The sequence below is a fragment of the Martes martes genome (genome assembly GCF_963455335.1).
Source record: "Martes martes genome assembly, chromosome: 7".
NCBI lineage: Eukaryota > Metazoa > Chordata > Mammalia > Carnivora > Mustelidae > Martes > Martes martes.
In genome coordinates this window covers 135,691,460-135,708,055 of record NC_137894.1, presented here as the reverse complement: position 1 = coordinate 135,708,055, position 16,596 = coordinate 135,691,460, and the positions used below count along the sequence as shown (strand labels likewise).

Sequence of the window (16,596 nt, the reverse complement as noted above, 5' to 3'; positions counted from 1 at the left end):
CCGGGTCTAAATTTCCTCAAATACAAAACAAAGAGAAAAAAAACTCAAAGTTCTGGGGGACTCTTCACCATGAAGCATCCCTTGATCGTGTTTAAACATCACTTGATTTGCCGTCCTTCTAACTCCTGTGTCTCTCTCGACAGACATCATGGTTGACACGCCAGACGAGCAGTCTATTGTGACTTACGTGGCACAGTTTCTGGAACATTTCCCGGAGCTGGAGGCCGTATGTTTGTTTCCCTTACCTTTAATACAGAAAGCATACATTCGCATCTGCCGGCATCACACAAAGCTGGGGTTCGGGCCACGTTGCTCTGTGCAATAAGCAGGGATAGTCAAAATTGGATCTCAAGTCCTTGAGCGTTGCCTTGGCACATTTTGATTTCAGAATCATAGATAAGGTTTATGTTTAAAAGCAGGATGGCAAATTGGCCAGCCATACCTCTTGTAGACGTCTTCCCATACCAGACTTCACTGAGATTGTCAAAGGTGCTCTCTCGTCACATGGATTGGTGACCTGATCCTCTAGGTGTCTGATGGAACATTTTAGCGGTTTATTAGATTTTATCAGAGTGTGCAAAAAAAGTCAATGACCGACCATTCAGAAGCACACCCTCTTATTTTCAGAATCCCAGATTGTATTTGGAACAAAATCAGACCTTTCAGAAGTTGTCAAGCTCTACTGAATGTGCACCCACCCCACGCCCAACCTTGAGACGATAATAGTGATGGCAACAATGTAACAGTAAATCTCTATTGAATTCACTGGTAATTTACCAGACACGCTCAGGGGGACTCAGCAGTAAGCTGGATGGATGAGGTCCCTGACCTAGTACAGCTTTATTCTAATAGACAAAGCAGTTAACAAGTGAGCAAACACATTCTAGAGGTTCAGGTGATGGTTAAGTACTAGACAGAAGCAAAGTAAGCATGAGGAGCTGATGCTGACGGGGAGCACAGCCGCACTTGGAGCTGGAGGCTGGTCAGGTCGGCGCCCTGTGTGTCTCCGGGCTGGCTGCCCCTCCCGCCCGACGTGGCTCTGCATGTTACAGATGAGGATACAGATGGTCAGAGAAGCTCAAAGACCACCCCAGGATCACAGCTACTGAGAGACCCCAGGTGTCTGTGACTCCTCAGTTCAGGCTCTTAGATCCCTTACAACATGTGGCTGAAACTGAGGCCCCATTTCGTGCACCTCCAAAGAGCCAGATGGGGTCCTCCTGCGGCTCTCATTCCATTCCCTTTCTGTGTGTCTGTGTTTCCCCTCTGTCCCTGCACCACAGATCACTCCCCAACATGCCTAAAAGCAGGAATTCCCTGAGCTGGAATGGCAGTTCTGCCACTTAAAGCTGTGTGACCTTGAGCTGCTTACTTAACGTCTCTGATACGTGTCATCAGTGAAATGAAAATATTACCCACATGGCAGAGTTGCGTGAAGAATAAATTGATGATGTAAAGTACCCAGTCTTCTGCCTGCCAGACAGTTGATGCTCAGCAAAGGGTGGTGATTGTAACTGTTTTGTAATTCAGTTTTCTCTGCCCATGACTAAATTCTGAGACGCTAGGCACCAGAGCCTTTATGAACCCTGAGCTCTTAAGCTGTAGGCAGAATCTGAAATCAACTGAATCTTATGGTAACTGTGTGAGTCAAGGTCATAGCCAGGATTCAGCAAATCTGACACTTGGACCTCCCCAGGGCTGTGGTCGGGGACTGGGGCTGGGAGGAAAGAGATTGAATGAGATAAGTTACCTGGAGAGAGTGGTCCTGGTACATAGAACACAGCACATCACTGCAGAACTGACCATATACATCCTCAAGGGAATACAGGTGGGAAGTCCCAGCCAATCTAGACACTCACTCAGTGGTCCCTTAACCATTCAGCTGAATGTAATACATCTTACTAAACCTTGGGTAAGCCCAGTTCAGCCATGTGTCAGACACCGTGTCTAGCTTTGTGGCCCAGCATATGGTTTCTTTGAGTAAATGGATCGCATGCACTTGGAAAGAAGTGAAAAAATGGACATTTTTTGAATACCAATTAGATAGAGTTGGTTACTCTGTTCTCCTAGTATTGTGTACACTTACCGATTCCCCCCATCAACTATCGTGAGGGGAAAATGTTAAAAATCTCCAACTTTTAATGGTCGTGGATAGGTTTCTCTTAGTTCTGTTAGTTTTCGCTTTCTGATGTTGAAACTGTGCTATAAATGCACAAACATTTAGGATTGTTGTTTGTTTCCGATGCCTTGATCGTTGGCTTTTTCTGCTGTTTTGGTCTTTGTTTCAAAGTATACTTTGTCTGATACGAATATAACCATACCGGCTTTCTTATGATTAGTGTTTACATGATCTACCTTTTTTTTTTCCATCTTTTTTCTTTCCAGTGTATGTGTGCTTATGGTTAAAGCAGGTCCTTGTAAAAACAGTATACAGTTAGGTCTTCTTTTTTATCCATTCTCACAAGAATTAGTGAGTCATTTTATTAGTGCGTTTCTCAACTATTGACATAGATTTAATCTACCATTATTGTTTCTCATTGGTCCTGTCTGCTCTGTGCTCCTTGGTCTTTCCTTCCTAACTTTATTATTATTATTATTATTTGATTTTCTTTGTTTCCATTTTATCTCCTCTGTTGGCTTTTTGACCACGTCTCCTTGTTTTATCTTTGCAGTAGCTTCTCTAGGGTTTATAATACTCATCTTGAACCTACTTTAGTCTGCCTTGAATTGTTATATTGCTTTGAGTAAAATGCATATTGTATGCATTTTTATGTATGTAACAATGTAATTCCATTCGCTTCTCTGTTCCTTTGGGCTATTATTGTCATTTACTTTACTTCTATATGTGTTTTAACCCCCAGTGCTTTGTTATTATTGCTGCTTTAAATAGGAGACTTTTTAAGAAAAGTTTCTAAATAGTCTTTTATGTTGACCATATATTTACCATCGGGTGCTTTGTAGTCGCTTCTTCAGATCCAGGCTTCCATCTGTGGTCCTTTCCCTTCAGCCCGGAGAACTACCTCTGTATTTCCTGTAGTCTTGCTTACTTTTGGAGTCTTTTAATTTGCTAGTTCTAACCCTGGATCATATTGGAGTCTACTTCTAATGATTGTCATTTCTCTTGACTGTGGATCTCCTTTTCCTGCTTCTCTGTGTCTTAAAATGTTATATTTTATGCCAGACCTGGTATAAGAAAGAGCAGTAGAGACTGAGATAGCCAACATTTTTACCCCAGAGAAATGTAGCCTTTTCCCAAACAAGGAGCCAGTTGAGTAGCTGATTGTTTTGACCTTCTCAGAAGTCAGTAACGGCTCCACTGCAGTTTCATTTAATGTCAGCCGCCTGGTTTCCAATGATTTTAGGATGAGGTCATTCGATTCTCTCCACCAGTACACCGGGAGCCAGTACCACCAAGATGGGTGTCTGCTGTCCAGCCCTGCTCTCAGCTGCTTCTTAGCAAAGGCCCCTGTTTGGAAGAAATAGTCTTTGAAGACAATTGGGTTTGCGTTTGGGGCCCTTCCATATTTGATCTCTCACACTGGCCCATGCAATCAAGAAAGATTCAGCTAATCTTTCCTTAGCCTGGAAAGGTTCGCCCTCTTAGCCATACTCAGACTAGGCAACGGCCCGCCCGTGTAAAGTAGCTGAGACTCACTTAGGAAGGGCTGGTCCTTCTCTAGAGTTCAGTTCTTTGAGATTTCTTTGCACCCATAGCTTTTAAAAATATTTTTTTAAAAATATTTTTTTAAAATATTAAAATATTTAAAAATATTTTTTTAAAATATTTTTTAAAAAATATTTTGAACTTACCTGGTGTTTTCACATTTCAGCAAGAGCAACCATCGGCATCTCTCCATTAGAACACTTTGCATTAGTTCTTAAGTGGCTTTTTCCATGTCGGTCTTTGTTTGATGAAAGGGGAATATTCATTGTACTTCAGCGCTCCTGATTTTTGTGTTGCCCTGTTTCTTCTCAGGAAGATTTCATGGATTCAGATAAAGAAGCCCCTATCGAATCCACCTTTGTCCGCATCAAAGAAACTCCCTCTGAACAGGAGAGCACAGTGCTCCTTCTGACTGAAAACGGGGAGCGAGCCTACACCATTAACCATGAAGCCAGCCAACCACCACCCTCCAAAGTCTTTGTCTGCGACAAGCCCGAGAGCGAGAAAGAATTTTTCCTCAGTGGCGTGTCCGGCCATGCACTGTCAGACAGCTCCCCCGAGTTCACACCCCAAATCGTTGATCAGGCCCTCCAAGGGGTCCCAGGTAAGGCCAGCAGCACCAATGACCCACCTCCAGAATCTTCCATTTTATCATCCAGAAAGGATAGCCGGAGGTCCAACTCTTTGCCCATCAGGAAAACTGTGCACTTTGAGGCTGACACCTACAAGGACGCTTCCTGCAGTAAGGACCCTTTCTACAGTCAAGACCTTCGCTTCGAAGGGAGCCTGAGAGGGACAAAGGACTCGTTGCCAAAGCAGGATGGGTACATCCTGGCAGTTGAGACTGCTGAGGAAAAGCCGAAACAGGAGGTTCCAAAAGGTTCGGAAGCAGCCTCTGATGAGTCCCCAGGTGACATCTCTTCAGTGGGCAGTAAGGTCAATGATTCGCAGACTGCCCAGAGTTCTCCCTCCTGGAACGGGGAGCCAGAGGGTGTGGCCAGCCCCGGGGAGGAGAGTTGTCCGCTTTCACCCTTCGGGGACAACACTGTTATGGCTGATTCCTTGGAGATCAAGGTCAAGCTGCTGACTGTAGAAGCTATGGGTAACGAAGACTATTATGAAGACGTTCCTTTAAAAGCCTCTACATTTAACAACGACCTCATAGATTTTGCCTCAACCAGCCAGGCTTTCAAGGAGGTTCCTTGGCCTCATGAGAAAAAACCAGCAGAGGATGAGGTTTTGGAGAATCAGGCTGAGAAACTGGGGAAGAGGAGAAGTAAGTCTGCGCACCAGAGGAAAGGTTCTGATGAGTCCCCGGATAGGCCCAGTAAGCTTGAACCTCATAAGGACCCCAGGCAAGAAGACCAAGGCCATGCTCTGGCCCCGGGAGAGGCGCCTGCTGATAAGAAGCCGGAGGTGTACGAGAAGCCCAAGCAGAAGTCCACGTGCCGCCATCTAGACGAGGACGAAGGGGAGGTCGCGGGGCTGCAGGGGCCGGAAGGGGAGGCGCCCTCTGAGCCGCCGAGCAGCAGCGTCAGCCTGGAGACCCTGCGCGGTCGCAGCGAGGAGGGCCTGGACTTCAAGCCGTCCCCGCCGCTGTCCAAGGTCTCCGTCATCCCCCACGAGCTGTTCTACTACCCGCACTATGAGGTGCCCCTGGCTGCGGTTCTGGAGGCTTATGCAGAGGGCGCAGAGGACTTGAAAAATGGAGACCTGGATCTCGAGGAGCCGGAGGGCTGCCTGTGTGATGTGGGGGCCAGGGACGAGGCCGAGGAGGCTGAGGAGGCCGAGGAGGCCGAGGAGGCCGAGGCGTCTCAGAGCAGCTGCAGCTTCTCAGGGCTGGGCGAGGATGTCCCCGAGGCCAGTGTCCCCGTGGTGCCATGTCCCTTCGTGGGGGTGGAAAATGCCAGAATGGCCTCAGAACCTGCCGACCTGTCCCCACCAGATGACCACCAGCAAGGGGAGGCCGAAGACAGCTCCCATGTGGAGAACCAGCAGGTACTTGATTGTGGGTTCGGGAACCCTGGGCCCTACCTGAGGACTCTGCTCTTCTCCCTCCGCAAAATAGAGAAGGAGAAGATTCCCTCGCGGGCAGCCCAGGCCAGAATTTAAGGAGGCACTCGCTCGGGCTCGGGCAAAGACGGGGCTGGCACCCTTCGGCACTCCTGAGACTTGTACGTCGGGTGCCTCCCTGGCCTCCCCATAGCCCTGGTCCTCCACACAAGGGGGCCGAGGGGATGGAATGAGGTCATGTTTGAGGGCAAAGAGTAGTGGTAGTGATCACTGTCGATGCTACTCATAGCTACATCTAGTGCACGCTCAGGGAACCCGAGCCCCGCCTCCTGCAGCAGCCTGAGAAAACCCAGGGAGCTCACACTTGACTCTGGCCTTGAGTTTTGAAAATTGCCTGTTGGTACATTATCTGCTTACAAGCGGGGGACACGCACTTCAAAGTTCTAGCAGCGGGGCGCACACTCAGCCGCCACTTGGTATCCCCATTCGCCTGGTCCAGCAGCTTGAGGGGCCACCAGCATGGGTGATGAAAGGGTACAGGGTGCCCTGAGCTGCTGTTCCTCTCGGTCCTCTCCCTACCCTCCCTTCCAGCCAAGCCAGCCTTCCCCCAGGCTCCCAGGCACTCCACACTCTGCTCTGCCTCCCTCAGCTTCGCTTGGCAAACACTGATGCCCACTTCAAAGCCCAGTGTCCGTGACACCTCCTCCTAGGAGCCTTCCCAGCTTCTCCCCAGGCAGAACAGTTGCTTTCCCCTCTATAGCCAGCGACATGTCACGCTCTCGACTCTTCTGCTAGCCTGGTGTGGTAGGTTGTGATTTTCTGTCCCAGCAGAAGAGTGAGCATTTGTATATGAATTTTCAGACTCTGGAGAGTAGCCTGGCAGGGCTTGAGGTGCAGGAAACAAAGGTGGCTGGATTGCATGATGGCTTGGGGGTGCGTAAGGCGACACGTAGGGTCAAGTCAAACGCGAAGATTAAAGATGACACTCTGGCTTGCAGCAGGGGAGAGTCAAGGCTGAGGGAGGGGCTGAAAGGCGCTCGGGGGAACGAGACATCCTTGCACCTGGAGGCCTTCCAGAGAAAGGGACGCTCCCACTAGCCCCACAAAAGACCTGTAGGATTTAGATAGACCAGAAGGGGTGGCTTGGTCTTCTGGGTTCGCCAGTCCCAGAGAACGTGCTGGATGGAGCAGAATTCTCCGACGGTGACAGACCTAGAAGCAAACCGGCAGGACCAGTGCTGTGTCTGTGTTTGGAGGGAGAAGAGAGTGGGGGAGTTCTGCAGGTGCCCAGACCCACCTGCCACCTGCCCCTTCTGCCTCCAGGGTGAGGAGCCCGGGCCCCGGCCCCCACCACCCCCCCCCCCCGCCACCTGCCGTCTGCTGACTTACTGGAAGCCAGCCCAGCTGAGCAGGCTCTTCCTGGGAGACCAGATCCTGGGATCCCCCGGTTCGGTTCGGGGGCCATGACAACAACTACAGCAATTCTCGGGACTATTAAGGGACAGAAGATCTTTTAGGACAGAAGAAAGGGGACTGAGTGGGTGGCAGAAAGAAAGACGAAGTTGCATCTCTGCCCATCTGTACTATTTAAAGTGGCTTCTTAGCAGCTCCCTTCCTCCCCCGGGGCAGACCGAATGTCCATGTGGCCATGCAGACCTGTCCTTTATTGCCTTCTGCTTTACAAAGAGAGAAGTCCTTTGCCAGGAGCAGGTGGTGCAGGTGCATGTGCCCAGCCCGTGGACAGGTGATCTGGGGTGTAGCTGGACGAGTCCTGGGCTGGGAATGGAATTGGGAGACGTAGATTTAACTCTACCCTACACTGAGTTCAGCACGAGCCCTTGGGGTGAGCTTCCATTCCTGGGTCCCCGTGGGCCACCATTTCCGTCTCTGGGCTCTGACCTGCCTCCCGTGGCGCTCGCCCGTCCCGTGAGCGGGCACCCACTGCTCCCCCCTGGCACACCTGGTCATTGGCTCCCACATGGGGCCCTGGTAGTCCCGTGAGGGGAGAGGGGGGCTGGCTTGAGGGGGCCCAGAAGGACAGGTGAAGCCTGGGAATCTCGCCTCCTGGCCGACAAGATGACACAGGAGCATTTCTCGGATAGCTGGGCCGCCTTTAAAAAAAAAGAAAGAAAGAAAGAAAAGAAAAGTCTTCCAAGAAGACTAGAACATGGAAAGTTTCTTCTAGTCTTTATTAATTTTTTTAAAGATTTTATTTATTTATTTGACAGACAGAGATCACAACTAGGCAGAGAGGCAGACAGAGAGAGAGGAGGAAGCAGGCTCCCCGCCGAGCAGAGAGCCCGATGCGGGCGGGGCTCGATCCCAGGACCCTGGGATCATGACCTGAGCTGAAGGCAGAGGCTTAACCCACTGAGCCACCCAGGCGCCCCTCTTCCAGTCTTTAAAAAAAAAAAAATGTCCTCTTCTCATTTCACCTTTCAGAAAAGGTAGCGTTGGCCCCTGGATCCCAGAGAAGGAACTGGCATTTCCAAATGGCTAGGAGCGCTTTTTAGTTCCTGCAAGGACCTTTGTTCTCCTGGAGCGCTAATCCTCAGCTTCCCATACCTGTTGAGCGGGTTCTTCCAGCCCCTGAAGGGACTCTTTTTTTTTTTATTGTGTTATGTCTGTCATGGTACAATACATCATTAGTTTTTGATGCAGTGTTCCGAGATGCAGGGTTTACGTATAACACCAGGGACTCCGGCGATCCCCATGCTGCTTGGCTTCCTTTTTTTTTTTTTTTTTTTAAGATTTTATTTATTAATTGAATAGAGAGAGAGAGCACAAGCAGGGGCAGCGGCAGGCAGAGGGAGAGGAAAAAGCAGGATCCCCACTGAGCAGAGAGCCCGATGCGGGGCTCGATCCCAGGACCCTGAGATCATGACCTGAGCCGAAAGCAGACGCTTAACCGACTGAGCCACCCAGGCACCGCTGCGTCTCATCTTCTTGACTTCCCTCTGGAACGTTGCTGATGGGCTCCAGATTTGCCCACTGTGGACAGCAATCAAAGAATCTTCCTCGTCGAAAAGATGCTAGATATGTTGCCCTGTGAGCCACCAAAGGCACAGTGAAGCTGTCATCCCACGAGCTATGGGTTTGTGTGTGTGGGCACCTCTCCCAGCTCAGGGGCCCCCTTTGCACCTGGTGGCCCACCTGGCTTCCCGGATCCGCTCCTCTGTTTAAGCGGGTGATGGTTGTGTGAAGGGCCCCACGTGGCCCACTGTACAGGGCAGCCCTCCTGGGAAACACAGTGGTGTCGTGAGAAAAGACTGGTAATGATTATACCCATCAGACAGACAAGGAGACTGAGGGCAAGAGAAATGCGGTTGGGTAAGCTAACTCCCTCAGCCAGGGTGTGAAAGCGGGTCTGAGTGACTCTGAAACTCATGCTGTTTTTACAAAGTGTGGCCTTTGCCCTCTGCCCAGGGAGCCCGAGTGCAGGTGGGCTTGTCTTCCACGACAGGCCATGCTGGAAGGACTCCCCAGGAGGGAGGGGACGCCCTGGCTTCCTGGACTTCGGGTGGAGTGCGGCACTGCTGGGGGTGGGGGGTGCCTTCACGCACAGGGCCTCCCAGCATGAAACGCTGACTTGTGTTCGGTTGTCTCGTCCTTAAGTCCCAGGAATTCGGAAACCCGGGAAATTTAGCAAACTCTTTAGAAGAAAAGGTAATGGGAGAATCCATCAGCAGTAAAAAAAAGGAGAAAAGGAAGCACGTGGACCACGTAGAAAGTTCCATATTTATAGCACCCGGCAGCGTCCGATCCTCAGATGACCTAGAAGAAGACACTGGCGACCACAAAGTCCTCTCCAGGTATCTTGTTACTATCTTCTTCCCTAGAGACCGAGCTCAAGAGTTGCTCCCTGAACTCATTCCGTTCTTGGTTTCTGATTTGAGGACTCAGAGTGCGGGGACGCAGAGGGGTGGGACCGGACAGCAAGGGAAACACAGGTTCATACAAAACTTCTCTGACCAATGGGTCATTTGCCAGAATCAGAAACAGATTCACCCTCATCCTCTCCATCCGGGCTGCCCTGCCCTGCCCAGAGAGCTGGAAAGACCTGAGGCCTGCCTTGTCCCCACTCCAAGGACCTTTGGGGGACAGCTGGCAGTGGGGAGCAAGACGGCAGAAGCCGAGTAGGTGTGGGGCGTGGAACGTCACCGACTCAGAGGCTCTGGGGCCGCCCCAGCCCCCCGATAGCCACTGTTTGACCTGCCCTGATGCGTTCAGGTGTTTCCCATCCGATCCTTCATTGATTCTCACAGCAGCGCCCAAGGCAGGTAGGGGGGACTGTGTGTCACCCAGTTGGCTTTTCCCAGCAAATATCCAAAGGATCTGCACACAGATCTGCATGGGGCAGGTGGCATCACCCCTCCCGAGCCTTCCCAGCCCACCCCGGGCAAAGCTGTCAGTATTTCCTGGCATTCTAGCTGCGGTCAGTACTTACCAGCCGGTCAGCTCTTACCAGCCGTTCAGCAGATGGGCAGAGGTGCGCTCCTTGGAGGCAATGAATGAGGATCCCTGGAGCCCCTCCCGTGCACCACATCATCTCCCTGCCCCCTTCAATGCAGCGGGGGCCACTGCCCCCTTTGACGACTGAGAAAATTAGCTCAAAAAAGTCAGTGCCTGGCCTAAAGCTATCTTGCAGGGGACTGAGCCCCAGACACCTTCCCCGCCAGACACAGCCTGTTTTTCTGACTGTACCTTGACTCGGTGCCCCCTGGTGCTTCCCATTGGTCTAGGCAGAAAGGCCCGTTGTCCCAGAGCCCGTGGGACCTCTGGAGGACCTGTCTGTCCAGGCTCATCCCTGTCCGCTCTGGGTCACCTCTGCCTTCCTCCCTAGCCTGCTAAGCCCTTTGGCCTTCGTTGAGATCCTTGAATGCCCCCCCAAGCTCCTTTGCCTTTGAGGACCCCCCTCTGTCCCCTGTGCATTCCCTGACTTGCTTCCCTGGGTTTCAGCTCCACTCCCACTTCCTCCAGGTAGCCGCCTTGGATTGCTCTGGGCTCTTTTTAATCCCCCTTCGTCTGTTCTCACAATTCTACTCTCTTTCTTCGCAGCATTTCTCAAAACAGTCATTTCTCCGGTCATTTGTGTAAGGCTCTGTTTATCGTCTGCTGTCCCCTGAGACGGGGAGGCAGCTCCCCGGAGGCTGGGAGGGTGTGCAGCAGTCCTGGCACTTAGGGCCATGCCTAGCTCGCCGCCGGCCTTTAATAAGAACTCTTCTTCGGGTAGATGACAAATGAGTCAGATTGCTCTCTCAGGCTGTGGTGGGTGGGCTCAGCACCAAGCCCAGCGCATGGCACACAGTAGGCTCTTGATAATGTCTGGGGAAAGAATGAGGTTCAGGAGGGAAGCCTGGATCAGTCTCCTGTGGATGGTCCTAGAACACAAAAACCACCTAAAAGAAAGCAGGTGGAAAAAGAGAGGGCGGGAGAAGGACAGGGGCCTTTCCGGAAAAAGATGAGCTTTTTCACTACAAAATACTATGAGCAGGTGGGGCTTCCCTGCATCTCCGGGCACTCCCGTGAGGTGGGACAGTGCTGGGTCCCTCACACCTGAGGCTCTTTTTCCTTTGTGATACATTTTTATTTCATTCCTGTGCTGTGATACCTACTGGGGAAACTAGCACAGGCTTTGCATTGAGGGCGAGGACTGAGGTCACACCCAGCGCCTGGCACATAGTAGGTACTCAATACCTATTAGCTGGAAACATGCCCAAGGCAGGGGACGAGGTTGGTGAAGCTTTGGGATGGCAACGGGCAGGAATACCAAGGCTGCCAGGTATGAATTCCCAGGGAATAAACTCTTGGGTCAGATGCCTTTTTCTTGGAGCCCCAGATGCCACGTGGGAGGTTTGCCTTAAGGAAACTGAGGTGACTCTCTCTGACACCCAACCCCTAGTTGTCCTGTTGAGCAGCAAGACCGGGCCCTTGGGACCCGGAGTATACTGTTCTCACCACCAGCACTGCAGCTCCATGAAGTAGTTGGGGAAGGAATGATGACCCATTTTACAGATGAGGAAAACTGATCAGAGACCTACACTGTGTGGCTAAGATGGCCAGGTAATCAGGAGCCCAGGCTGCTTGGCTGGGTATCTTTTGCCTCAGCCCCCGTGTGAACTGGCTCTAGTAGATGATCAGACGTACATCAGCCTCAAAGGTACGGTCAGAAAATGAGCCTCCTCGGGCATGGAAGGAAAAGAGGTGGCACACTCCAGAGCTGGACAGTCAGACAGCAGCGCTCTGCCCAGAAAGGAGCACTAGAAAGGGAGTCCGGATAGCCAGTCTCAGCCCGGATCTGATATTAGCAGAGAACCTCCAGCAGTTCCCAGATTTTGGGATATTTGGAGAAGGACCTCCCTTCCTTCCCTGAAACCGTGGGACTTTGAAAAATATGTGGTCTGCTTTCTATTTAAAATTCTTTCTCACTGTTATTTTTGCTTTTCTTTTTTTTTTTCTTGTAGATGAGGCCACAGTGTGTCTCTAATACCCATCCCATTATTTGTAAGCACACCCCAACCCAACGGGGCATACTGGATAAGATTTCCACTGCTGGGTCCGAAATCCTAGCTTGCCTTAGATCCGCAGGTGGAGGACTCGGGATGGGGGTGACCTGACAGCTGAGCCACGAAGAGCCCTTGGTGGCAACCAGTTCAAAACGTGTGTTTGTTTTTCAGGACTAGTCACAGTGACTCCAGCATTTACATTCGACGACATACTAACAGGTCTTTGGAATCGGTTAGTATGTGAATTTCTTCTTCTGCACGACCCCTGCTAATCATTCATTTCCATCCTTCCTCCTCCTCCTCAGCCCAGAGCTTTGAAATCACTGATGTGCAACAGATAGACTTTTGGATAGAGGAGAAGCAAGTTCAAACCTTGTGGTTAAGCGTAGTCCAGTGGGATGTCTAATGTGGGCAGTAGGGGATGTGACTAAATAAAGCGGTAAAAAATGATGGTAAAGCCCAAAGGCCTCTTTGTGCACCCAAGACCCCCCAGTCCTACCCTGGCCACACACGCCCAGAAAGCCCACCCTCGGAGGTATCCGTGCAACGCTTTACATCAGCGGCCTTTAGCACGGGCTGTGCTGGGACCCGGAGCACCATGGTCCGCACCCCGACTCGGGTGGCGGGTGGTTGTCCCTCTCTGGTTCACTAGGCGGGGGTTGGGGGAGAGGGTAGAATGCTGTAGAACATCAGTTAGCAACTTGATTTGGGAACTGAATGTTTGCAGTGTTGAGAAAAACGCAGCATGCTCGGCTTTGTATGTTTAAAATCATTTTATTTTCTGTTTCAGAGATTTCATCTTTACTAATTGGGTTGCGGGGGTTTTGTTTATAAATTTCACTGTAGGATCATTTTAGCTATGTTCAGTTGAGGAACGCAGCAGATCTGGATGACAGAAGAAACCGAACGTTAACCAGGTCAGTGGCTTTCCTCGCAAGTTTTGTGGGGTCTATAGATGTATATATTTTTTCTTTTTCCATGATGCAGTCTACCTTGTGGGGTAGCTCTTCTCCACCTCTCCTTGGTTGATGGCCATAGTCATCGCCTGAGCTCATACAAGGAGATACCTGGTGCAGAGCAGATGAATGGAAACTAGATATAAGCAGGAGGGAGAGGGGAAATTGATGGACACCGGGGGGCGGAGCAGGGTACAGATAATGCTTCCGTTTTAAGCCGGATCAGGGTCATGAGCCTATAGCTGCATTTATACCATGCAGCAGGGGATGGGTAGAGCGGGGCAGGAGAGATGTGATGCTGGGTGTGGTCTCCACCCAGTCGCCCCTGACCCCGTGTTCGTTCTGTGTCGCCACTGCAGGTACAATACTCAGAAGCTCACTGAGCTGATTTTACAGTTTTATGGCATCAGAGCAGACATGAAGAGGGAGTACAAACATGCCAGGATGTCTATGAAAGTATTTCTTGCTGTTCGAGAACTAGAGGGCCTAGTCAGGTCTTGCTGAATCGCAGCCCGTGTAGAACACAGAAGCCCAGAGAAATCCCCAAACTCGGGCAATCCGGAGATCCCCCTATCCCTGTTAAACTTACCGAATCACTTAATTGTCTTGATTTTTTTTTTTTAAATATTTGCCACGGATTTCGGTTGGCTTGGAAGGACTTAGATTATTGGAGTGGAAAAGCCTCTCTAAATATCACCCAACACCCGTGAGTGTGACCCTTAGAAACCCATCTCTCTGGCCAGAGGCAAGACCTGTTTCCCTCCTCTGCCGTAAAACGGAACTATTAATTCACGTTGTCCAGCGGGCACGACAGACTCCTTAGGAAAGTAGTGCTTTTCACTTTCAGGAGATAGAGACGTTGACAATTTAAACTAGAAGGTTAAGAAATGCAGTCATGCTTTCCAAATGTTTTGGAGCATTTATTACCTTTGTAATAAATAGTTTAAATTTTTTTTTAAGTTTTAAGAAAGAAAAATTCTGTCCGTTGTCATCCGTGAATGAGTCCCTAGACCAAAAGGCCATCGTTTAACCCCCTGTTGGCCTCGCCCCTGCATCAGGACACGGATCAGGGATGAGGTGGTTTTCCCTCCGTGTAATCTCCATTGCCCACCCCAGAAGACCCTAAGAAGTTCACACTCGAGGTTTCCGTAAATGCGGGTCTAAGCAGAAGCCCCCAACCCCTTTCCAGTCAGATGATGCCCCCAGCCAAGGAACTGGGAGCTGTGGTTGGTCACCACCTCACCCTCGTAGGTTTTATCCACCAAGCCAAAGTGAAACGTCCCTTGGACACCCTCTGTAACACAAAAGAAGAAAGACTAGTCGGACCAAAGTCAAGTCTAGTCGTTATCTTCAAGGTTCTGTTCCAAAGCCAAAAACAAAAGCCGGGTGGTGGGGGGCGGGGTGTGCCTGTGTCTCCGGTGGCTGTTTTTAAATGATCTGTAATCAGGGCACTCTATTCCTTTAGATGACTTATGACGTCCCCTCTGTTAGTGACAGATGGCAGAGTGCCGTCAGTGTCCAGCCCTGCGTTAAGGACACCGTGGCATAAAGGAAGGTGTCCTGGATGAGGGGGGTGGGGAGGTTTAGTCACTGTGTGGCCTTGAGCAAGCCAGCCACGGCCCCCCGTGAGTCTCGCTAGGCCCATCTGCAGAATGGGGCTGACGGCCCAGCCCTCCTAGGGTTGTGCGGATGAACTGAGCCTGCGCGAAAACGCAGCGCTCTCCCGGGACCCCGGCCCTCCTCTTGGGTCGGCACCTGTCCCGCGGGGCCTCTTGACCGGCTGGCTGGGAAGCCCTGGGCTCTCCCGTTGGGCAGTGAGGTTACAGGCCGGGGAGGCAGGGCGGGGGAGTCCTCCGCGACCCGAGACCCGAGTGTAACTGCCTTGCCCGTGTCTTCCCTCCTGCAGGAAGGCCAACAACTCTGGCGAAGCCACGTCGCTGGAGAGCCAGAGCCCCCAGAGCGACTCTCTGACACAGTTTGTCCAGCAGCCGGATATGATGTATTTTATTCTCTTCCTCTGGCTCCTGGTTTACTGCCTGCTGCTGTTCCCACAGCTGGACGTCAACAGACTCTGATGCGCGTGTCTGCATAATAAAAATCCACAGGCCCCTGAGCAGGGGGCGGGAGCTCTTCCTCCTTCGCTATTATTCAGGGCTGGAGGGGGGCACCTGTGCAGACAGTAGAGGGCTGCAGGGAAATAGCCCCCCTCTCCCTGCTTCTCCACGGTTTCCTTTCTGTCCTGTTCAGTGCTGAGCATGCTTTTCTCCCTGGCTGCGTCCTCGACTTGCAGGTGTGTGTCAGACTAGAGCGTCAGGTGGAGTGTGATCCTACGTGTCTGCTTCGTCAGGTAGGAAGCGCCCTTGCTCCTACTTAGGCATAAGCTGGGGTCGTAGCTCATCCCCCAGGCAGGTGTTTAAGGTCCAGATGGACTCGAGTGACCTGCCTCTCGGAGGACGTCCTGATGGGAACGAGCTGGGAGGACGCCCCACGCAGGACCTCCATGGGGAAGAAAACTGCCCCGTGTTCCTCCCAGAGCGGGGTTTGAGTGAAGGTGCTGGGTGTCCGTGCACCTGTTGTGGCCTGGCTGTTGGTTATATCCGAGCAGCACAAAGCTGCTGTCTTCCGGAACAGCAAACCCAAGGAGGAAAGTGGGGGTTGTGTAGGGAGCTAGGGTGCACTCTCTGTCACCCTAATGTTTTTGGAGGGAGCAGGGGAGGAGAGGGTGGATGTTCAATTTGGCGTTGATTGGATTGAGGTTAAAGCTGTGATTTTCAAATGTTTTCCACCCATGGAACCCTCCTTTCGAATGACGTCTTAGCCAGGGGAGAATCTAGGAGGAGGAGTGCAGGAATGGCTGCGCTCAGGACAAGTTCGGCTGATGTTGGAGCTGGGGCGTCAGCATAGGCAGCCTTCGTGGTTGGTCATAATGGGATTCTTGAGAAGACATACTGGAAGATACCCGGAAAAGTAGACTGGAGCAGTTTGTGGGGAGACCTCCACCTACGCTCCCATCTTCCTTCTGCCCTGCACCACCCTCCCACCCCTGTTTCCCACGAAGTTGCAGGCCTGAGGCTCTCGTATTGCTTCCTCCTCCCATGGCTTTTCCTCTCTGAGCCGTACTTCTAAAAATCACATACCAGTAGGTCAAGGAGGTACAAACCAGTAGGTCAGGAGGGGCCCTCAAACAGCCTCTTGTCTGCTGAACCAGAGAGGCAGAGCAGGTTGACCAGGGTCACACAGCCGACCAGGAACAGACTTGCAAGGGCACCCGTGCCACCTGATGGCTGGTCCAGAGCCGGCCCCTGTCTTGGGTCCATCCATGAGTGTCCTTAAAAAAAAAAAAAATTAAATGATTAGATAAAAATGTCCTCATTTAAACAAAACCAAAAACTGGGGCCAGATACAACCTTTGCTTTGCGCTCATATTTTCCCAGTGAAGAAGCTGCATCCGCCTTCG

At 51.3% G+C, this 16,596-nt stretch overlaps 1 protein-coding gene across 2 annotated transcripts in view; it reads left to right on the top strand.

Moving 5' to 3' along the window:
* CLMN (calmin) overlaps positions 1–15,272 on the top strand; it is a 107,731-nt gene extending 92,459 nt beyond the window's left edge. Inside the window, exons 8-14 of one of the 2 annotated variants that reach the window (XM_080807505.1) lie at positions 144–226; positions 3,977–5,662; positions 9,293–9,489; positions 12,355–12,415; positions 13,030–13,100; positions 13,499–13,595; positions 15,050–15,272. In XM_080807505.1, the coding sequence (XP_080663631.1) occupies positions 144–226; positions 3,977–5,662; positions 9,293–9,489; positions 12,355–12,415; positions 13,030–13,100; positions 13,499–13,595; positions 15,050–15,214 (2,360 nt within the window). In that variant the 3' untranslated portion in view covers positions 15,215–15,272. Of the gene's footprint in view, positions 1–143; positions 227–3,976; positions 5,663–9,292; positions 9,490–12,354; positions 12,416–13,029; positions 13,101–13,498; positions 13,596–15,045 lie in introns of both variants that reach the window. The other variant, XM_080807504.1, reaches the window with a different exon arrangement.
* Positions 15,273–16,596: the final 1,324 nt, after the last annotated feature.